Source organism: Salarias fasciatus, chromosome 4, assembly GCF_902148845.1.
Source record: "Salarias fasciatus chromosome 4, fSalaFa1.1, whole genome shotgun sequence".
Classification (NCBI taxonomy): domain Eukaryota; kingdom Metazoa; phylum Chordata; class Actinopteri; order Blenniiformes; family Blenniidae; genus Salarias; species Salarias fasciatus.
In genome coordinates, this window is record NC_043748.1 from 13,422,046 (window position 1) to 13,444,505 (window position 22,460).

At 42.3% G+C, this 22,460-nt stretch overlaps 3 protein-coding genes across 8 annotated transcripts in view; 2 read left to right on the forward strand and 1 right to left on the reverse strand.

Moving 5' to 3' along the window:
- Window positions 1–304, reverse strand: part of ntn1b (netrin 1b) — a 41,575-nt gene extending 41,271 nt beyond the window's left edge. The window contains 1 exon segment of the mRNA XM_030088592.1: window positions 2–304. Within this exon segment, the coding sequence (XP_029944452.1) occupies window positions 2–284 (283 nt within the window). The 5' untranslated portion in view covers window positions 285–304.
- Window positions 305–310: 6 nt separating this feature from the next.
- LOC115386373 (phosphoinositide 3-kinase regulatory subunit 5-like) lies at window positions 311–11,124 on the forward strand. 6 transcript variants are annotated; one of them, XM_030088589.1, is made up of 18 exons: window positions 311–801; window positions 4,347–4,463; window positions 4,825–4,925; window positions 5,018–5,086; window positions 5,167–5,305; window positions 6,264–6,333; window positions 6,430–6,607; window positions 6,689–6,833; window positions 6,925–6,996; window positions 7,086–7,903; window positions 8,087–8,212; window positions 8,382–8,507; window positions 8,625–8,718; window positions 8,792–8,868; window positions 8,953–9,046; window positions 9,148–9,224; window positions 9,325–9,443; window positions 9,804–11,124. In XM_030088589.1, the coding sequence occupies exons 2-18, from the start codon at window positions 4,349–4,351 to the stop codon at window positions 9,949–9,951; spliced, it is 2,568 nt and encodes an 855-aa protein (XP_029944449.1). In that variant the 5' UTR covers window positions 311–801; window positions 4,347–4,348; the 3' UTR covers window positions 9,952–11,124. The 6 variants fall into 6 exon arrangements, with proteins under 6 accessions (XP_029944449.1, XP_029944447.1, XP_029944445.1 ...); XM_030088587.1 differs by lacking the exon at window positions 311–801 and adding an exon at window positions 823–4,145; XM_030088585.1 differs by lacking the exon at window positions 311–801 and adding an exon at window positions 823–3,169 and having other exon boundaries at window positions 3,445–4,463.
- A 1,145-nt stretch (window positions 11,125–12,269) lies between these two features.
- pik3r6b (phosphoinositide-3-kinase, regulatory subunit 6b) lies at window positions 12,270–22,064 on the forward strand. The gene is made up of 19 exons (XM_030088591.1): window positions 12,270–12,395; window positions 12,821–12,979; window positions 13,087–13,176; window positions 14,042–14,223; window positions 14,411–14,546; window positions 14,626–14,695; window positions 14,795–14,978; window positions 15,418–15,562; window positions 15,653–15,745; window positions 15,863–16,193; window positions 16,275–16,371; window positions 16,454–16,573; window positions 17,268–17,378; window positions 18,238–18,349; window positions 18,442–18,515; window positions 18,589–18,679; window positions 20,824–20,876; window positions 20,966–21,066; window positions 21,136–22,064. Exons 2-19 carry the CDS (start codon window positions 12,964–12,966, stop codon window positions 21,278–21,280), a joined length of 2,151 nt encoding a protein of 716 aa, XP_029944451.1. The 5' UTR covers window positions 12,270–12,395; window positions 12,821–12,963; the 3' UTR covers window positions 21,281–22,064.
- The last annotated feature ends 396 nt before the right edge of the window (window positions 22,065–22,460 follow it).

Below are 22,460 nucleotides of genomic sequence, written 5' to 3' on the forward strand. Positions count from 1 at the left end.
TCGCAGGTGTGACAGTCCCGCGTGCGCTCCTCTTCGCCTTCTCGTTCACCTACGCAGTAGCGGGCGGCCGGGCCGCCGCAGGTGCTGGACACGCGCACGTCCTTCCCGAAAGCGGAGTTGACGAAGTCCGGGATGCACCTCCGGGGGTTCCCGTTCTCGTCGTAGCAGGGGTCCGGAGGGGAGGACTGCGCAGCGAACATGCTCAGCCCGTAGCCGCCAGAGACGCGCCCGGCCAGCGCGCACACGGTCACCAAGGTGACCCAGATCTGCAGAACCTTTCGCATTGTAATCCGTGCGCCGCAGGGACTCTGATGCTGAAAGGCAACGAAACACACTCAGTTATTATAAAGAGCAATGAAAGAAGTAGGAGGGGGGGAAAAGTAGATATGAGGTGAAAATCTTCTTACGAGGCAAAGAAAGCTCCAGACTCTACCTCCAATTATAACCGCCAGTCCTGAACATGTTCTGAACTCCCCAAAAAACTGAAACAGCAGCGTGACCCGTTTTGCGCACTTTGAGGAAAAAAAAAAAAAAAAAAAAAAAAAACCCTGTCACTGCTAAACTTCAACTTTTACCCCTCTTTGAAAAATTGCTAAATAAAAAGAAGAAATGGCAAATTCCCAGCTGGCTCTCAGTCCCTCTGCCTCTGCCTGTCCTCTCAGTCACACCTCTGCCCACCTCGATCCCTCTCTGTCCCATTCCCTCTCTGTCAGGATGGGAAAAAGGGGGTCCGCTCATCCAGGGAGAGTCGGAGCTCCGGGAGGCTCCGTGGCGATGGAGGGACAGCAGCGACATCTTCCGGTGAGTTCTTTACACTACATGTTGGAACAGATAATCACAAGTTCCTTTTATAAATTCACATATAAGATTATTTTCATTTTTATTAGGAGGATTTCCTCTAACCCCCCTGTGCAACTTTCTTCTTCTTCTGAACAATTTGGTTCTATCCCTTGTCATTTACTCTTATATTCTTATTTTGTGCAAATACAGAGGAGGAAAAAAGCTCAAGAAAAAAAACAAATTCTGTTATCTTGTCACTTCAATCAGCAACTCATAGACTTTTATCTTTGGTAGATTATTTATTTTAATACTTCTTTGCAGTAAATGCAGTAAATATTTGTTTACCTTTTAAATGTTGCCTCATTTTAAGGAACATGCGTTTGTGGGATGAGCAGAGCTTAACATGTTGGTTGAGCCTTTGAAATAAATTTGCAGCCAAAACCAAACCTTTCCTTGCTGGTGACATTTCTCTTTTAGTGGATCTGATGATTTGCTTTAGAGGAAACAAGATTTATTTGTGTTTTAATCATATATTCTTTGAACAGTCAGGAAGTCTAAACTGTCATATGTCTCATTTCTTCAGGCGCTTCAATCATCCAGTCCTCCAGTAAAGAAAAGCTGTTTGTTATTGACAGAGCTGCAGATGTGGTGACTTATACTTGGGAAAAACCCACACATTAAGCCCTTTCTTCATCCCACAAATGCACGTTTCTTACAAATGTGCAATCATTTATAGAGAAGTAATCAGGTTTTCCAAAGTTATGCGATTTATTTTGCCAAGAAGAATTTTTATAACAAAGAAATCATTTACTAAATGTAAATATTTCTATATAGTTTTAATGTTGATGGACATTTACTGGATTTTTTTTTTCATCTCAGGCTCTTACAAACCATAAAAGTGTGTTGTTGGCTACAGCCTTCATAGCATTAAAGGCGTTTCAATATTAAATGCAAATAATGTGGAACAATTTACTAGTATAATAAGACAAATCTTTGTTGAATGGAAAAATCATTGACTGAATCAGTGGACCTTCATCACCGTAGCAGGATTCACAGTTCAAGCTGGATATTCGCATTCAGCTGTTTTCACTGATGGTTAATGATGTGTTGTGTTTGAACAAGGAAGCAGGACTACCTGAAGAAAAGCCAGACCTCGTAGAACATGCCAAGAAAAACGTAGGAAAACCCTGGACTGGTATCAAACTCCTACACTGTTGATGTGAGGTGATAATGGGCGAAGCACATCTGAAAAACTCTGAGAGAAAAGGCTGAACGCTGCAGGGGAGATCCACAATAATCCAACACAGGAAAGTGTGTCAATTCATGGAGTTAACCAGAAAGCAGCACAGCACTACTATCAATTAAGAAACTTTGACTTGTGTGGTTTTTTTGCACCCTGTTGTGTTTTATTCTGGGCCTTTCGATGTGGAGTTTGTTTGTTCTTGTGTGTCCTCTTCATGTTCCTCCCAGAGTCCAAAGACATGCATGTTAGTGATCTGCTGGCTGTAATTAGCCTGGAGGTGGGACTGTCCGTCTCTCTGTGACCTGTGTACAGAACACTGGTGTTTCCACCGTGCCTCCAGCTCCCCGCAGTCCTGAAATGGAAAAAAATGTTGGTTCGGAGGATGAATGGCTTTGGTTTGGTTATAATGACGTTTGTGTGGGCAAAACAGACATTTCATCAGCATAAACTGACCACAGAGTCCGTTGTGTCAGATGGGATCATGTCATCAGGGCTCCTCCCACAGCTCAGCATGTAAACCACTTCAGCATCCAGACCCATTCAGTTCTGTTTTTGCAGCACAGGCTCTCCTGGCTGTGGCAGTTGGAGGTCCTATTTTTAAAAAGCTCCACTTGGGAGGATGTGGTCCGCTGTGTTGTTTTCCTTCTCTTGTGCTTCTCAGTTTGGTCTGATTTGGGACTGATGTGCCAGTAGGACACACAGGTACAGAGCTGTCTCTCTGGCCGCTTCATTTTCATATTTCTCTCTAATATTTGCACAGCAAGTGTCATTAACTGTTGTCTTTCCAGTGGGAACAGTGCTCTGCCACACAGTTTGAAATAGATTAAACTGTTTTTCAAACTCGTTCAGATGCATGGAAATTAGATTTGATTCAGTGAAAAACGCTTTTGCATTGTAGAGATGCTAAACAGATTTCTTTACTCTGTCTTTTCTTTACTTTTCTCCTCTCTAACGTGAGCAGGTGAAGTTCTGTGTGTGTGCAGTAGGTTAGCCGAGGCAGAGATCGCTGCGTCTGCGCCACGGCAGGTCAAGTTTGCCTGACACGGCTGGACAATACGGCCTGACAGCACACAATGGGTCACTGTAGCACCTGCTTCCTCTCAGGACAATTGATGGTGCTTGCGGGCTGAGAGCGGGATGTGCCAGGTAGCAGCACGTTTCCCCCCCGCTGTGTGCACATGCAGCCATTCTCTGCTCATCAGATTTGTTGTTATCTGACGAATATCTGTCTGATGACAATACAAAGCCATGAAAATATGGATATTACACCTAAACCTCAGCAGAGATTTGATTTCTTTGAGTGATTCTAATATATTTGGTTGATTATTTCTTATGCAGCAGTGGCTCATGTTCTCCTCCCTACTGCATCTTCTACTCTCCTCATCACGGCGCTCCTCTTACTCCCACTTTAATTTACACAGAATACCTCGGAAGGCCTTTTCCTGTTTTCATGGGCGCAGGTGACCCCAGTTCTCCCGCCGCCGCCGCTTCCTCATGTGTGCGGACATCCTGTAGGCCGAACGTCCGAAGCTCGGCGAGGGGAAATATTCCTCCTCATCAATCTCAGGCTGGTCTGATGTGAGGTTAAGGAAGCACCGCAGCGCTCTGCTCTTTGAGGAAATGTGCTCAGCTTGTTGTTTGAAACGCTTTCATTGTGTGGTTTTCGGTTTGTGAGCGAATGAATGAAGTCTTAAATACATTAAGTCTTTAATACATTAAGAATGCAGTGAGTCGTCAGGAAGTTTCAGATATCCATATCACTAAGCTCAAACATGGTAAGTACATATAGATCTGCTATAACTAGTCAAGTAACTTTGCCACCTTTCAGTTTAATATTGTTACTAACTTCCAGGAGCTTACACACCAACCGAGACGACTGAGCATCAAAAGGGAAGGGGCCCGTTAATGAGAGTCATTATCCGTCTCACTTTTCAATCTTATGAAACCTGTTGTCTGCGGCGGATTTTAAGAATGAGAAAAAGAAGAAGTTGTGGCATCTGTTTGCAGCCAGCTCATCTCCGTCACGCTCACACCGTCTGTGACTCACTGCTTTTTGTAGGAAGTGCCTTGCAGGCTGCTCTCTGTTCTGTCCTTTGCGGTCCGCGCTCCCGTTGGCATCTCTGTGAGTCTGAGCATGTCTTTCATCCTTGATTGCGTTTGATTGCTTCCAGAGAGGAGATCATAAAGGCCTGTCAACTTCAGCGACAGGAAGCCGCGAACAATTGAGGACACAATCGACGGTGGAATTCTTCTTTTCTGTTCGGGACTTCCTCTTGTTGATGCTCTCGTGTTTTGTTTGTTGACGTCCTGATGCCTCAAGCAGAAATGATTCAGACTATGGGCTCAAAGCTCGTGCACGGAGGACCGAGCATCCAGCACGTCCTGGAGCGCTGCCTGTGCGACCCTCGGCCTCACACCCTCGACAAGCAGCTCTGGAACGGTAGGATACCACAACCACGCTTGATTTTAGCAGCAGCGACACACAGGGACCGTCGGCTTTGGATGACTGGAAAGTAATGGTGGAGATTAGAAGCTGCTGCTGAAAGCAGCTGAGAAACAGGGGACACATTCTCCATTTTCTTCGGATGAATAGGAATTGAAAGTGGTGTCTCACAGCATGTGGGAGTAACGTGTCGGCTTATGTAAGGTCAGTTGTGAAAAGTCTTACAAAAGGGCCTCATTCATTGATTTGTTGCACTGATGCAGTCATGTTGTTGTTATTCAGCCGCTCGATGCAGACGACCTGAAACAGGAGGAAGGTGAGCGAGCTGAGGCCGTGTGTTTTGTGTCTGCCTCATTAGCCGGACTGTGCATAAACCGCTGGTGTTTGGAGGAACTTGTGAAGAGAGATCCACACAACTTCCTCATCCTTCTGCAGAAAATACTGAGGAAAACAAGAGAGGTGAAAAAAAAAAAAACCCCGACACTGTCGAAACCGCTGTGTGCCTTCAAATGAGTAAACAGAGTTTCTCATTGATGGTTTCTCTTCCGCAGGTGCTGGAAAAGTGTCAGTATGAACAACTGGTGCCTCTGACTCTGTTGTTCTCTTCAACCCTCCTGAAAGTGAGTGAACAAGCAGGAAGTCTTTGCACCGTCTCTCCAGGGTTTGGTTTAGTGAACGGGTGTCTCTGTGGACGCTGCAGGCTCCCCACGTGGCTCCGGACTGCAGCGTCCTGCAGGAGGCCTACCTGCTGTTCCACAGGTTCCTGTCCTGGCCGGAGCCCTGCAGCTCCGCCTGCAAGCGTCTGCTCCGCCTCATCCAGCAGGAGCGTCGAGCGCCAGGTCCAACACACCGCCGCGAAACACACCCCATGTCAACTCAGTGTTTCCGTTCAAGTGTTTGACCTTTGACCTTCATTCTGCACTAGGTTATTTCACTAGAGTATAAACCTAAACAACTCACTAATGTGGATATTAAGAAATAAAATGTAAAATATAATGAATGAAAACTGACAACTCATTCAACTGTTCCTGAATTAAACAGCTTTATTTAAAATATCAGTGCTGTTGATAAAATATTCAGCATTAATTACTTTTCAACCTCATTTCTTTTCAGTTTCAGCTGTAGGCATTTGATTCAGCTAATATGTATAAAGGGTCTGTATTCAAAGCACATTCCTCAAACAAACAGTAAATTCTTTAGATTTTATAATGTGAGAGTTTCTTTTGTAAAGAAATGTAGCTTTAATGGACTTTTTTTTAAAAAAAGAATAAACTGATTTCTATGAAGAAAATTGCTGATTAAAATAAGTAAATATCAATTGTGTCAAACTTATGATTCTTGAAGCCACAAACTAAATGTAAATTCTACCAAAGTATCCATGAATAAATTGTGAATGAACAAAAACATAGAAATACTTCATAAACAGTAATTTGAGTGACTGTAATTATATATTTGAGCATCATAATATTTAGATGAAACACAAATGAATGAGGACAGTGAAAATAAAGCCAAATAATACTATTTGATGCTAAATTGTTCACAACACCAGCCTTGGTAGTATTTACAGATACACATAGGCTACTGTAATGTATTGACAGTGTTGAATGACATCCTGTTTAAAATCACATTACATGAACACACGAGGAATGAAGCGTCGTCTGATAAAACTGCAGGTCCGGACGAACAGGAACGACTGGTCCGGCTGTTCATTCGCTCACGAAGCCTTCATGTTGCCAAAAGAAGGCGGTGTTTCCTCCTCCGACGCTCATCATCAAAGCTTTTCTGTTTGTGCTGCAGGTATTTCATTCCTCAGACTGGTGCAAACGGAACAGGGAATTTCCAGCGAGATAAACTGCTCTAAGACCATGTGAGGCTCTTCAGATGATCCTCTCAGATATCAATAACCCTGAATGTGTTTAGAAAACAGCTTCAGCAGCATACATGTGGATCCTGTCTTTATCAGAACGGTGCTGCTGGTGAGCCCGGATGACGACGTCCCAGCGGAGGTCCGCTCGGTCTCCGAGCAGCTGAGCTCCCCCCACCAGTCCAGCAGAGACCTCACCGCCACCCTGATCCTGCACAGCTTCCAGGCCGCGCTGGGCGCCGCGTCCGACCTGCAGGCGCTGCAGGCCGCCCTGCAGGTAGCCCACGCTCCATTAAAGTGATGCACACTTATTCCTTCTTATAAGTTACTGTCGCTCCTGAATGTCTATTGACTCCAGACGATGCAGCCCGAGGAGCTGCAGCGGCTCCTGGAGGCGGTGAGCGACAGCATGGAGACGGCCACGTGCGCAGCAGCTCTCAGGACCACGATGGAGAAGCTCAGGGAAGGTCTGACTGTTCCTGCTGATCGCTGCAAAGATCCTGGTAGGTCTGAAAATTCTACACAAAACGCATGCTTTCAAATAAATGCGTGAAACGCTGCTGTGTTCTTACTGTCAGTATTGCTTCCTCTCAGTAGAAGGAGTGGAGATTTTGACCCTGCCTCTCCCCAAATGTCATATGTGCACATGGGAAAATGACAACTTTGGTAAATAGATCAGTTTGAATGATTTTCCAAAAAAAAATATCATAATATCAAGAATCTGAATGAAGTTTCTGTGGTTTTCATTCATGCAGACATTCTGAAAGATGTTCTTGCACCTGAGGCCGACATGGATTCACCTGAAGACTGTTTCCTCAAAACTGAAGTAGAGGAGGACGATATTAATGACACCAGCGTGGACGAGGAGGACAAGCCGGAAGGAGACAAAGTGGACCACGAACCGAACAGCCACCGCATTTCCACTGCGTCCTCCTCCTCCAGAGACTCCATGGTCTCCAGCTACTCCCTGTCCTCCAGCTGGTCCGTGCCGTCGGCCTCGTCGGGCGTGGAGAGCGACTTCAGCGAGGACACGACGCACGAGGACGCAGAGGAACGCCAAGACAGTCGGCCAAAACCCAGAAAGAAACCCAAGAAGAAGTCCAGGTCCCTGCTGGGCATCGAGCGCTTCTCCATGTTTCTGAAGAGTCCGCGCAGTCCCAGCGTCTGCCGGCGCGTCCAGAGCATGAACTACAACACCGACGTGACCAAAGACTCCCAGAGAAGCGGCTCACAGGTCAATCACCCCCAGTTTTCTTCCAGACAGGCCGCCCTGGACGCCCTTTCCCCGCAGAAGCACGTGTGCATCCGCAGGCGGCCCATCCTGAGCTGCGACGAGGGCGCCGAGCCCGAAACGCCAACGCTGGTCAAAGTGGTGGTGTTCGGAGGGGACCGGGAGGCCGGCAGGCTGGCCAGAGCGTACAGCGACCTGCAGCAGAAGGAGAGCAAATGCCCCAGGCTCACCAAGACCTGCAAACTGCAGTTTTACTTTGTTCCTACCAAGAGAAGGACTGGAGGTCCAGGAGGAGGACATGCTCTGAACGAAGGGCAGATAACTAAAACCTGCGCATCTGTGGTGAGAACATCCCGACTTTTCTTAACTAGTGGCTATTTAAAGATATTAATAAACCTCAAACGCATCTTTTTGGACTATGAGAGGAAAACCAGTGAACCGAGACAAAATATAGTCACAGTCTAAACCCCAACCTGCTGTCAAAGTCAGATCATGTAATAAACCTACGTCTTCTCATTCATACAGGAGTTAAATGGCGTTACGATGGAGGACAGCACGACCGAAATCGCCCAGATGGTGGGCCTGATGGACCCCTGGTACGAGAGGAACGTCCTCAGTCTGCTCAGCCTGTCCTCGGATGTGCTGTGTCAGGTACAGTCGGCGTGTGTGTCGAAAACAAATCAGCCAGTTTGAACGAAAAGCTGAGTAAAAAGTGGTGAAAAGACAGCCAGTGAGTTGATGAAGTGTGTTTCATGTACTGTCGGTGTATTAACATCATGACATGAACTGACTTCATATGTGAATTTTCGGTTTATCTCAGACGGCCTCCAAGGACGAAGACGTCTCAGTGAGCGGCGTGGAGCGGCTCCCCCTGCTGGCCGACTTGGTGCTTTATTACTGCCGACATGCAGACCAGCCTGTTCTGGTGCAGCTCTACCAGGCTGAGGTTAACTTCCCAGACACGTTAACACACTGACCGTCAGTTGAAGTTCACAGTTTTTTTGTTGCTTATTTGTTTAGTTTTTTTTTTTTTTTTTTTTCTGTGGGCACTTCCTCTTTGCAGCTGACGCTGGCTGGTGGCGAGAAGAGAAGAGAAGTGTTCATTCACTCTCTGGAGCTTGGCCACTCAGCAGGAACCAGAGCAGTGAAGGCCATGGGTGAGTCACAAACTGGCAACCAGACTATAATGATATTACATGTGTGATCTAAAGTGTGTTTCTCTTTTCAAAGGTGCTGCCAGCAAAAGATTTGGAATCGATGAAGAGCGAGAGGCCGTGCCTTTAACGCTGAATGTGGCTTACAACAAGGTGTTGTTCTGACACACAGGTTTCCTGCTACAGTCACAATAAGACCAATGTTTATATTCGCAGGCTGACCTATTTTTGCTACAGGTAGCTGTTAGTGGGAGGAGTCAGTGGATCCAGAAGGAAATAGTTTGCACATCCATCAATGTCTACAAAGGCTGCACAAAGCTGGAGCAGCTAGGTGCTGATTCCCACACACACCATATGATCTGTCCCCTTTTTTATCCATTTATGTCTTCCTATACATTTGAGGCACCAATGAAATGAGCGTTCTGTGTTCAGATTCAACAGAGAATCTGCAGCTGACGATGACAGAAGTCCTGAAGAGGCAGAGCTCCAAATCCAAAAAGGTCAACCAGGTGAAAACTGTCAAGCATCGTGAAACGCTTCTCAAAAAAGCCATTAAACAGCGAGACAGCGAGGACTGAATCTTTCCTCACACGTCTTCTCTCCCGGCAGCACATTTTGACCACAGAGGTGAGAGTGGACAAGGTGCAGGTGAAGACTGAAGATGAGGGCGCAACGTTCGCCGTGTGTCTGGATCAGGATCAAAAGAAGTTCATCCAAAAGGTCACCAGGTACGCCCCAGCTCCTCCCAGCTGAGGCGCATTGTTACATTTTATCGTGATAATTAGCTCTTATTGTGTAAAGCCTCACAGCCTCTCCTGTACTGTTCTCCATTTGTAGCTGTAATTTGTAAGTTAAAGAGCTGTAACTATGACGTTGGTTTTATTATTTTATGGGGCCTTTACTGTAGTTGATGCAGAACTGAAGAACCTAAATGATCCACAAATCTCATCTGCAAGTTGAGGATGTGATGAATTTTTCTGAAAGGGGAATCTAGTCACTGTCACTTATGAAGTTATGCATCATATTCATTTTAAATAATTAATATTTGGGAGACATATAAATACACTGACGCTCCGTTTCGTCTGCAGCTGTGAGGTTTCTCTGTGCTGCAAACCCGGAAGTGGTTCCGACTGGAGGTCCTACAAGCCGTCTCCAGGCCAGGTTCAGCCGCTGCACCCGTCCTACTGCTCCCTGCTGTGCCTCCCCATCACCTCCTTCTCCGCATCAACTTCCTGAAACTCTCGGGACTGCACCCAGCCACACTGGGGACGTCGTATTCACACGGCACCGGGGTTTCCAAACCGAAACAGATTACAGGACGACCTTCGTCAGCCAGGTCAAATGCACCTCTCGATTACCTGGGTGGATTCAACAAGGCGTTGGAGGAATTTCTCAGAGATTTTGTTCCATATTGACTGGATGTAATCACACAGGAGAGATGGACCACCGGTTCAGAAAGGGATGGTCCTGCTCAGCATGTAAACAATCTTTAAAAGGTACTATGGAGGCCGGAGCCTAGAGGGAATAACACCCCTTTCTAACTTTCTAAGCATGAAGACAGGACTAACACGGACAACAACACACTGACGACCAATACTTAATGGTTCGTTAGCTCAAGGCTGAAGGTTTGATTGTTCCATTTAAAGATACAGAGGCAGGATACTGAAAAATGACAGAAAAAAAACTAGACTGGCTGAAAAAAGTGCGTTCAAAATGAAGAAAACAACCCTAAAACCTTTACTGCAGGAAGAGAACAGGGAAGAATTTTATTCAGAATTTTATTTCTGATAATTATAACAATTCCTGATAATTATTAGCACAGTATAAGCTGTAAGAGGAACTGTAAACCCCATAAAAACAGAATGTTTCACTTTCTGAAGAGCCCGAAGAACAATGAAGTTTCTATAAACAGTCATGACAAAAAGCAAAATAATAACTTTACTGCATGTTCTGTTGCAATGTCGGGTTATTGGACGCACAGTAGTGAGGTTACTGCTCAACTCCTTCCACAGTTCAGAACCATTCATTTGGCAGAACTTGAGTTGCCTGTGTGTGAGGAGTGTGCGTGTGTCCTCTCTCTCTCTCTCTCTCTCTCTCTCTCTCTCTCTCTCTCTCTCTCTCTCTCTCTCTCTCTCTCTCTCTCTCTCTCTTTCTCCGCCCAATGAACATGTGTGGAATTCCCCGAAGGTTTACACTTATATTAAAAGTTGCTCCAGTCGTCTTTCTTCCTGGTTACGGTGATTGACATAAACTTTGATCTCGTCATCTCCGCAGTGTTTATGTGTCGCAGCACTTTGGATTCCTGCCACATATGCATGCAGTTCATGCAGTTCGTTCAGAGGTTGTATTTGATATAGTCAGGACAAGTGAGGAACCTTAAAGACACAAAATAAAAGAGTGCCACCACGAGTTGATTCCATTTTATTTCTGGTTGGTTGTGTTTGGTGAGGTGTGTCAGTAAAGGAAGAATGTGTGTATAATGAATGGGTTGTGTCTCCGCTGGCACTGACAGAGGATTCTGTCAAATAAATCAAACTACTTGTCTACAGTTGTATAGATTCATCTTCTTTCCGTAGAATATTAAGGAAAATGTACTTTGATAAAAACATATTTAGCAGTTTTAATGTAAAAAGTTAGATTCAGGTTAAACAAATTTTGTCGAGACATAAAGTCAGAAACTAATGATGTTGATATTGAAAAAAAAAATCAGCTTTAATGGACTGTCAGCTCTGCAGGAAGCCGTATATACAATGTGTTTACAGAAATATTTAGGAGCGCACAAATAATAGAGAAATTGTCTATTTAATTCTTATTGTTTTAGAAGATGCAGATCAAACCAATAAAGGTTAAGCAAGAAGGTTATGGAGATCATACAAACCTTCCATTTATTCATTATTTTTAATTCAGTGTGAAATTGGAACTAGTAACGCAGTAAAATAAACTTTATCCTTTATGAAAATGGTTTTATGCTCGAAAGGGTGCTTATGACTTGGATGAAAAATCTTCATGATGCTTTTAAATGAGGCCATAAACTTAAATGTATTTAATGTTCACTGTTAACAAGCATTCATAGATCCATGTAGGTCATTTTAAATAAATAACATTTTGTTCATATGAAAACCTTTTTCTTTGTGAAATTAAACTCGTTTATCGAGATGCAGAAATTCTATGAATATATGTTGATGGACGGATTCTTTGTTTTTTCTTTCCACTCTGAAGTTTTCCGGTATTTTTAGTTACACTGAGAGATTAGAGGCAGCACTGAGTCCCTGAGGATGACAGCACTGAATGCATTACCGCCCTTTTCTTGATTTTGTTCTTTTGCATCCAACAGGTTAATAGAGATGAATTTAAAATGAGCTATTTATGTAAAATTACTTTAAGAGTGTTTTCCAAACTTAACTGATTCTGTTTTTCTTCTACATCATTAGAATAACAGCTGTCATTAGTGGGACGTGCTCTGTTAGGACCTCCTCCGCGGTGCACGGAATGTTGTTTTTTTTTTTTTTTTGTTTTTTTTTTTCCCATGGTGCCTCATCACACCCAGCCTCCATTATGTAAGCAACACATGAAGTCATAACCGTGTTTCACAGGAAGGTTTCATCAGTTCAGATAAGCCTGGACTACATCTCTCTCATTCGCATGTTTGTGAAGATTTAATTCACAAAGGATTCCTGCAGGTAAAGTAACTTTATTTTTTCTCACATTGAATAAGAATCAAAGATTTGGATACAAATCTTCATTCAATGTTTTCATTCGTAGATTCTCACTGAAGGCATCAAAACAATATGGAATTATGAACTGAACAAGAAAGTGTGAAATATCTCAAAATATGAAGCTCAATATGAGAGTGCCGACTGGGAATGAAGCAAAAGGGGCTGCTTCTATAATCTATAATATAGAAGATGTTTAGTTATTTCACACTTTTTCATTCACTACATTAAAATTTGACTGGCTGTGTAATTCTACAAGAATGAGAATTTTGATCTGATTCGTTGATTTACTTTAGTTAGACTTGTCTGTTTGCAGGTTTACAGAGTGACCTCAATCAGATCTTGATCTGAGTGTCTGCCTCAAACCTGAAATTTTACTTTTGTCATTTCAGGGAAGTCAACGTTGAACCTTTGTTGTGGGGAGATCGCCACGAAAGATGGGTTGAAATCTGTCTGAAGGGAATTTACTGGATTTGACTGTTTTGTTTTCTTTGCTGAATTTCCACTTACTCTCAAGTACCGAAGAGTCGACACGATGACTGAGCCAACAGGTGCTTGTTTATCTTTAACTTGTGGTTTTACTGGCTGAAACTGAAATAATTAACTTCCTTGTGTGTTGAGTGACTCTAATCTATGATTTTTTTTTTTTTTAATTAAGCTGATGAGCCTCTGCCTCCTGCTGACGACACCAACCCTGACAGTGACGTCCGGCATCTTTTGAGAGAAATAAGAAGAGCCTCCCAGAACGGTAGATACAAAATGAGATGCTTCTCACTGTGCATGTACAGGCCATAAAAAATAATAGCCATTCGATTAACCTATAGAACTGAAACTTCTTCAACTGTCGGACACATACCTATTGGATTTTATCTGCTTTTATCTCATCATGAGATTCATCAATGAACTGCTGACATCCAGACAGTAGAGCATCTTCCTTCTGAAGACTGATACACAGACATGAGTGAAGACCACTAAAAGTAAACATTGAGTTACTCTTGCGAGCAAGTATTCAGTTTTTGGCCCGTAGCCATCAAAGTAGCATTAGATCTTTGGTAAACATTCAGACATTTGGAAAGTTGGAATCTACAAACAGCTGAGCAGAATATTGTTGTTTAAATAGACAGTAGTTAACCTGGAGCATTGACTCCCTTTCAATCCCAACAAGCAGTTTTTAAATGAAACCAAAAGTCTTATTTAGTTACCTCAGTCATTAAATGGATTCAACAGTCTTTCCATGGATTAAAATGGAAGAAAAGTGATTTTTAAGTCTAGATTTTACTTTATTTTTGATGGTTTAATTTTTTTGTTTGTACATCAACACTTTGCCACAATAATCCGCGTTTGTCCTCAATATCTTAAAATTAATTTCTCATATTCTGGGTCATAGCCGTGTTTCCCTATCCATCGGGAATTACTGAATCACAGAATGATCTTCTTAAAAAAATTTAAAATCACAATAAAAATTGCATTCTTAGTCCATGAAAGTTAGTCATCAGTCGTTTGTTAAATTACTGCTACATTTACTGTAAGAAACCTTCCTGGTTGACGCCTAATTCCCAGTGTTACCAGGTTGTGTGTGTAACGAGCATGCTGAAAGTGTGTGTGACGTGCAGGCATGCTAACATGGACCCTCCAGAAGAAGGTGGAGGCCGATCCTTCCTGCAGCATCTCACTCATCAACGTGCTCCTCAATGAGCTGGAGAAGAAACAGCAACGAGTCTGCAAGACCCAGAAGTTCAAGTCTTACATGTCGATCATGCCGGTGCTTCATACGCTGTACTATGTAGTCATTCAGGTAAGACACACCTAATGACTCAAACTGAAAACATCGCAGTCCATGAGAGAATTATCTTGTAAGAGAGGTGTATAAAAATGGAGAAATGTAAAATACAACAATAAAAGTCCTGCAGTGGAGCAACAGACGTTGGATGATGCATTGTTGTGAACGATTCTTGAGTATTTGTTTGTATTTTAACATCCAGTCAGGCGTCACCATCCCAAACAGCCTCTACCAGAGAGTGTCTGAGTGTCTGACAAAGCTGCTGATACTGCCGCTGCCATACTCTGCTGTGGTCCAGCAGACTCTCCGAAGCATCAGCATGGAAATGATCACACCAGGTAAAGCTCATCGTCGGGCCTGCTTTCACAAAACTGTGATCGTCTCAAACGACTGACGGGAAAATCCTCTCTGTTCCAGGATGTTTGTATCAGACCAGAGTCATTGCAGAACAGAACATTAAAAACGAGCATTTCAATCTGCAGGAAAAGTAAGTACAGCTTTAAAAGAAGCAGAGTTGCTGAGCTGAATCAACAATATTATTTAAATCACACTTATTCCCGATTTGCTATTTGCTGGACTCTTCCAGGGTGTTCGTGCTTGCAGATCCAGCTGTGTTTTCCGCCTCTCTTGAATCGACGCTTCGAGCTTACCTGGATGTGTCTGACTCGCTCAGGAATACACACATGGTGGAGAGAAAGGTTGTCCTCCATGTGTTGTGTTCAGGGCTGGAGACGGCATGTCAAAACACCAACCTGGCTCGAGCTCTGGAGGTGAGAGAGACTAAAAAGACACTTCGAACTGAGGTGCTGCTGCCTGTTTTGAACCAAAGCTGAAGGAAAGAAGGAACTTTGCATTTGAAGTGTTTTAGTTTGCATTCCCTGGAAGTTTAATTTACATTCTATCAAATATATAAATGAAAAACACCAAAGTTAGAAACCAGGTCAATGCAAAACAATGCACATTTGTTTTTTTCGTCAGCTATAAATTCACAAACGGTTCAAAACATTTAGGAAAGCGCCACAACACTGGCAGTAATTTCTCCATCAGTTGCGACCTGCTGCAACAGTATGGCTCCTCTAAAGCCAGCAAAGTCCTGTTCTTGGTTTGTTCAGAACATTTATCAAATCACAGTTGTCTTCATTTGCAAAAAAATGATAAATAGAGACATTTTTTCGAGTAATGCTTTAAATATTTTCTGCTGCATTTCAGGCTTTAGACAATAAGACTGCGAGGAAATATTTCCATGATGTGGTTCTTGCTGTGAGCCAGAGTACAAACCATGGCGCGGGCGGCCGTGCAGACTATCTGAACACACTGCAGGAAATATACCAACGAATCACGAGTGGCGCTGAAGGTGTGTGACCGGCTGTCCATTAGCGCACGTCCTTACGAGCAACAGAGAAAAGCCTGAATGAGACTGTTGTGTTTGATTATGTTCCGTCAGAGAGAACAGAGGCTGGCCGAGGCTCTCTGTGCAACGCTTTAATCCCCTATCCGAAGATCAACTTCCTCTTGTGGAATGATGAAGAGGATCTATGTGAGTTAAAAAGAGAAACAAATGCCAGAGTTTTATGTTTCCTCATAGATGAGCTGAATTTGATAAATGTTGCTGCTTGTAATCTCGAGACTGACCTGACTCTGACCTTCCCCGAAGGGAATCTGCTGACGCAGTTCACGCTCCAATCCTGCCTGAGCTCTGGTAAAGACGAAGACGACAGCAACAAACGAGACAGTGGGATAGAGAAAGATATCAATGACCAGGGTAACACCACCCTGCCTTTTAACAGGCAGTCTGCACTCAAACGGAGAAACGCCTACAGGACTGTAAAATCTGCAGAAAATTTGGACCTTGTTAAAGAGAAGATTGAAGGTTCCTCTGGAAGCTCTGCTGGACTCAAAGAGGAGCGGAGCCACACGGCTCGAGTGGTGGTCCTGGGGGACGATCGAGCGCTGGGAAGACTCGCCAGAGCCTACAGTTCGATGCGGTGAGCAGCTGCTTCCAATTAGTGAAAAGTATCTTCCTCAAATACAGCTTCAGTGAGATTTTCTGTTCTGTTTCCCGACAGCGAGAAGGAGTCCAAACGGAATATGTTGACCAAGAAACTGAACCTGCAGTTGTACTACATCCCAGTGTCTGATGTGAAGCCTTCACTGCAGCCGCCTGTGAGTCACTGAGGCTCTCAGTCCAAATGCACCAGATGCATATATGTGGACGGACTCCATTTGACCCTGCTATTCCTTACAGGAGAGCTCTTTCCTGAAAGAGAGCAGCTTATCTCTGGCCTCCCATTTAGGAAGAGTGGACCCCTGGTACAACAGCGACATTAGCAATCTGGGAGCTGCAATCTCCAATCTGTCCGAAATGGTAAAAAGCTACAGGATTCGGCACCTTTCTTTGGTTTCATTTTATTTACTTCCAAATTTAAGGCAGTTGTGTCAACATGCATAACATTATGAGTTGGAAAACAGGAAGTCTATAATCACAAGTCAGTCCTTTGGTTAGATGCTCTCAGTACTATTTGCAGCTAAAATTCCCATCATTCCATCAGACTGAAAGACACCCGAATACCAAAGAATTACAGAAGTCCAGGCAATACGTACTAAATGGATGGATTGTCATTATTCTCTCGATTCTGGATTTTGGTTATGAAAAAGGTATTTGTGGAGGGTTGCTTGAAGTGCTGGTTAAAGCACCAGCCCTGGTCAGAGATGATCCTTAAACTAATGAATACATAATGTAACTGCAGCATAAGGTTGGATAGACTGGTTATCGCCTTTTTTGTCTGAGTGCAGGCTTTTCAAAAAGACATACCTGGAGTTTGATGAGCTGATTGGTGTCATCTGGTTTCATAGATACACAGATCTGCTGGTCATCTACACAGAAAAAGAAAACATAATCATAGTTTCATAATCCTGCCAACAATAATCTTGTTTCAAATAAGATATATGGGTCCTCTCACTGAACCCTGTGGAACTCCATGAATATCTTTTGCTAACTATTAAAAACAATAAAGTCTGTCAGTGAATATGAACAATATCTTGATGTTCCTTCTGTGCAGCCCACGAATACCAGTGGACCATCAGAGCTGAACCTCTTCCTCCTGGACAGCCTGTGTTACTACCTCCGCTGTGGGACACAGTCAGTGAACCTACCGCTTTATTCAGTCAAGGTACATCAGAGCAACAACAGCGTGGTGTTTTATATGCACATTAATGTGCTCATGAAGTTGGATTTTGTGTGTCTTTAGTACTAACTGATTGAAAATTACACAACAGAAAGTCCGTTGTGATTACTTTAAGGTTCATTGTGTGAAGTAAAAGGTTTCGGGTGGTGGAAGCAGGAAGACACTCTACTGTACTGCTCAGTTCGTCTGTTTCTCTGTTTTGCCTCTTTGCAGTTGTGCACTCACAGAGTGATAATGTTCACTCTGTGGATTTAGTTTTTAGCTTTCATCAAGTTTTCTCATCTTAGTTCGCCTCGTTGTTTGGGGTTTTCCAACTCGTAAAACGAGCTCTTATCAGGTTCTCTTATGATTCCAAGAAGAAGCTGTTCACGCTGTCTTACTGGTTTTTAGTTGCTGGTAAGGAATTTTTTGCCAAGTGCTGTTACTACTGTTCACATTGTACTGTACGGTATTCCCATGCTATGCTGGTATTGCAAATTACACCTGTAGCTGCTACGCTTTACAGGCGGCTATAGGAGTACAACTCAGCCGTATAGAATAGAATACAATAAAATAGATATAACTTGTTGTTGTGTTTGACTTCACAGAGTATACACACAAGGATCTTGACTCTAAACTCAATGTTACTTAAGTTACAAGTTGTAAGTTTGTTTCTAAAGTTGCTCCTGCTGTTGACCAGGACATTATGGAGGGTGTGAGAACCATTGCACAGGATGGACCTCAGTTTGGACCACATCCTCCTCTGAGACCACCCGCCCAGAGTCCAATTAAGAAGTTGAATTGGATTCATGATGCACATTTTCACCGGTTTGTGTGTGTGTGTGTGTGTGTGTGTGTATTTTAGATGTTCTGCTCCACCTCTGGCGTCAACTCTGTAGTGGAGGATGTGTTCGTGTCCCACCTGGAGGCCGACATCCCAGACTTCAGACACCTGAAGAAGAAGAAAGAGACTTCAAGTAGGTTTATGATTTTATGATTCTCTTTCGGTGACTTCTCACAGCGCCTTGTTTACACGTGACGGCTTTAATCCACATGTTGCTTTTGACAGAGGCACCCAGTTCACGAAGCAGGAAGATAACTGAGAAACCCTTTGGAGCCGTCCTCTCAGTCCGTTACACAAAGGTACAGTCTTTCGTCACTTTTACTCTCTGACTTCATTTGTCCGTTACAGTGGGACTAACCGATGTTTTGACAGGCCTCGTTAAGCAAGCGACAGATCGTGAGGGGAGAAGCACCGATGACGTGTGGAGTGGTGATCACATCCGAGCCAGCAGATTCGACATCAGGTTCACATTTCACTTGGATTTAAAATGAGTGGATTTATTCTGAGTGCCAGGAGGAGCGAGAGGTTTTTTTTTTTTTTTTTTTTTTTTTTTTTATTTTCATTCATTTCAGGCGATTAACACTGCAAAACAAAACAAAATTCCAATATAATAACATAAACACAGAATGCCTGAAAAAGGGGAGTAGGAGGAAGAAAACTTATTTAATCCTACCCCCAAGCTCAACAATGGAAACACTATGAGCACATGGTTATGCTACAAGACAAAATACAGTAAACAATAGACAATAACAATTACACAATACCGACAATGGTAATTAACAAAAACCAGCTATTATGACGGACAGAATGGCAGAATGGACAAATAGCAGGAATGATAACGGACTAATAGCAGAATGGACAGATACTGGAATGGACAAATACCAGAATTGAGCAAGGTGAAGGACAGAATACAATTGAAGGTAATGGAACACTAATATAGACGATAAACCAACATGGATAATGGACGACATGTAAGCGACAGTAGGAGAACGTACATTATGGTGAAGAATAACACAATGATCAGTAACTGTAAATGACAAGGTGAATTACAAGATGCTGTACCTATATTTAGACCAGATCTGGTGTTTATAATACAGTTTAAATCGATTAATACTTTGGCATTGCTTGTGCTGTAAGTCCAAACTGTTCCAGAGTTTCACCCCACACACAGACACACAAAAACTTTTACGAGTAGTTCGAATTCTGGGTAATGTGAAATTAGCATAACCTCTCAAATCATGTGTTTGCTCTCGAATTATAAAGAAGCGTTGAAGATTGGATGGTAATAATTTATTGAAAGCTTTAAAGAGAATGATTGATGTGTTATATTTTACGAGATCATTGAATTTAAACAACTTTGACTGCGTAAACAAATTATGTGTGTGTTCTAAAAAACCCACCTTGTGAATGATCCGCACAGCTCGTTTTTGTAACAGAACAAGAGGATTAATTGTGCTCTGGTAGGTGTTTCCCCACACTTCGACACAGTATGTCAGGTAAGGAAAGATTAAAGAATAGTAAAGTGTGTGAAGTGCATTCACATCCAGGTAAGGTTTTGCTTTGTTTATAATTGAGAGACTTTTTGAAATTTTAGTTTTAATGTGTTTGATGTGTGGTTTCCATGACAACTTGTTGTCAATTACAACACCCAAAAATTTAGTTTCACAAACAAATTCAATAGGTACATTATCAACCGAAGGTTGCATCTCTGAATTCCTTTGTTGATTCCCAAACATCATTGCCTTGGTTTTTTCAATATTTAAAGATAACTTATTTATATCCATCCATTTCTTTATCGCTTTGAGTTCTTTATTTACTACAGTTATTAATTCATTATAATTGTCATTACAATAGAATATATTTGTATCATCGGCAAAAAGGATGAGTTTCTGACACAGGTTACCTACAGATAGAGAGGGCTGCGTCAAGCCATTCCCAGAATGCACTCTCCATTTATTCCAGTGTTCAAGTTGTTTTTCCTCAAAAAATCTAATCAAATTCTAAAATGTAAATATATTTGAAAACTTCAAGTCTTGTTTCATTTTTTATATCTTAAATTATAAGTAATTAGATGAAAACTACAGTGTCTAAAAATATTCTGTTCAATGTTTTCCCAATATTTTAATTGAATTTCATAAATGTAACAAATACAGTTGTTAAGATGCCACTTGTTCAAGAAATTCTAATTTTATGAGCTGTACTTGTACATAGAGTAGATTTTTATTCTAAAGTAAATTGAAAAAAAGGCTTGTCTAGTTATTTAGAAGGATTTTGCAAACCTAAACTTGAACAAAATTCACATGTTCACAATTGAAAATATCTGTTGTTCATAAAATTTTGTGCCATATCCTTTGAGTTGAGTGCCACTGTGTGATATTTTAATATGGCATTAAAAAAAGAAGAAGAAGAACCCTGAATGTGACTGACTAGATAAATTGGATAAAAACTGCAGTTAAATGCATTAAGTTTCTGCTTCGTGCCTATAACATGTCATGATTTATTTATAAGTGACACAGCAAAGGACCAAAACTCCAGAATTTGTGGATATTTTGATTTGTCCAAACCAGCATGGATGTATGAACTGAGTAACTGTTTCATTCCCTACAGGTGAGGATTACCTTAAAGTCAGTTTTGACAGCGTGAACCCAGAAAACAACGAAGTGAGTTTTTTTCTGTACATCTGTCTCATTTTAATCAATGCATTTATCTTTAAAGCAGCAGTACTGAAGCATTTGTTTTGTGGTCACAGAAAATCCAGACTAAAAGCATCAACATCAAGACGCTGGAGCATTGGGCACTCTGTGTGTGCCTGGACAGGGACTCCCGCAGGATTTATAACAACATCCAGAGGTAACTGAAGCACTGCTGTCCCATCTCTGGAAAACTATGCTGAAGTGTAACACTGTTTTTCTTTTATAGATTAGAAATATTCCCATGTTTGGACCCAGGATGCAAAATTAAAACCAGGTTAAGCATGAACGCCAGTCGAGAGCTGCCACTCAGCAGGTACCTGGACCAAGTCCTGTCGCTGCCCATCAATACCTTCACTGGAGCCTCCAGCTGAAGAACCTCACCCGTCTGTTCCTCGTGCACACACATCTGCCGTAACCATGCTGTGTCCGCTTTGTAACTGTGTATATATTGGTTATATTTGTGTTCAACAGTGTTTCATATCCGTATGTTTTTTAGTTGTAGTTTTGACTTTTCTTATTTTGGTGAAACTGTGATGATGTTTGAGTCAAATGAGCTTTCCCTGTAGCACATTCCAGTAACTGTGTTGACTTGAAAATGTTGTTTTGAAAAAGAAATGAGAAATTATACTTTTATTCAGATTAAAATAGTATTGTAAGATTGTATATACTGTATATCGTTACATGTGAAACTGTACACAAATCAACAACAACAGAAATTAAGTCCCGGTATATTCATGGAGAATTTATGGCTGCATGGTGGCACAGTGGTTAGCACTCTCACCTCACAGTGAGAGATCTGGCCTCTTCTGTGTGGCGTTTGCTTGTTCTGTCCACAAACATGTATTTGAGGCTAACCGGTGACCCTAAACTCCTTCTATAAGTGGAGTGTTTTTGCCTGTTTGTCTCTCTGTGTTCGCCCTGTGATGGGCTAGCAACCTATCCATGGTGCATCCTGCCGTCTCCCATCTTAAGCCCCAGAGCCTCACAACCCTGCACAAGATAAAGTGTATAGAAGATGGATGGGTGGACATATATACATTTTGCAAACTGTGTCATTCTGAGATGAAAACTTGACTCATCTTCAGGGATTAAAGAAAATCAGTTGTGGGAAATAAATGGTCTACGAAGGACCACCAAACTTAGTTTATTGTGGGTGTGTTTCTGTACACTTTTGACCCTCATGACTAAATTATAGATGGTTTGAACTCTTTTGTAATTTTTTTTTTTTTTTTTTTTTTTGTCAGTGAAATCAAATTAAAATCAAAGTGTGGGTAGGGCCACAGCATGAATCCAGCATTCAATCATAAATTAGTACTTGGCATAAGACACATTGTGCAGCATGTCATTTTGATTTACATTTATCACACAAGCACATGTAGAAAACCTTAAGGAATATAAACTTGGAATATTCAAAAGTATTTAAAAAGAAAAAAAATCAGTAGGCTATATTTTTTTTAATGTTGATCTTTCTTCGTGAAAGCTGGATAGTTTTGCTTGACGCATGGACGCATCCCCACCAGCAGAGGGCGCTGCAGCGATGTAAAAGTCTCA

Coding starts and splice junctions, on each gene's coding strand:
- LOC115386373 (XM_030088584.1), top strand. CDS start 4,334: ATGCCTCAAGCAGAAATGATTCAGACTATGGGCTCAAAGCTCGTGCAC. Junction 4,926..5,017: donor TACTGAGGAAAACAAGAGAG/GTGAAAAAAAAA, acceptor TCTCTTCCGCAG/GTGCTGGAAAAGTGTCAGTA. Junction 9,047..9,147: donor CACAAAGCTGGAGCAGCTAG/GTGCTGATTCCC, acceptor TTCTGTGTTCAG/ATTCAACAGAGAATCTGCAG.
- pik3r6b (XM_030088591.1), top strand. Junction 15,563..15,652: donor AATCACGAGTGGCGCTGAAG/GTGTGTGACCGG, acceptor ATGTTCCGTCAG/AGAGAACAGAGGCTGGCCGA. Junction 16,574..17,267: donor TCTCCAATCTGTCCGAAATG/GTAAAAAGCTAC, acceptor CCTTCTGTGCAG/CCCACGAATACCAGTGGACC.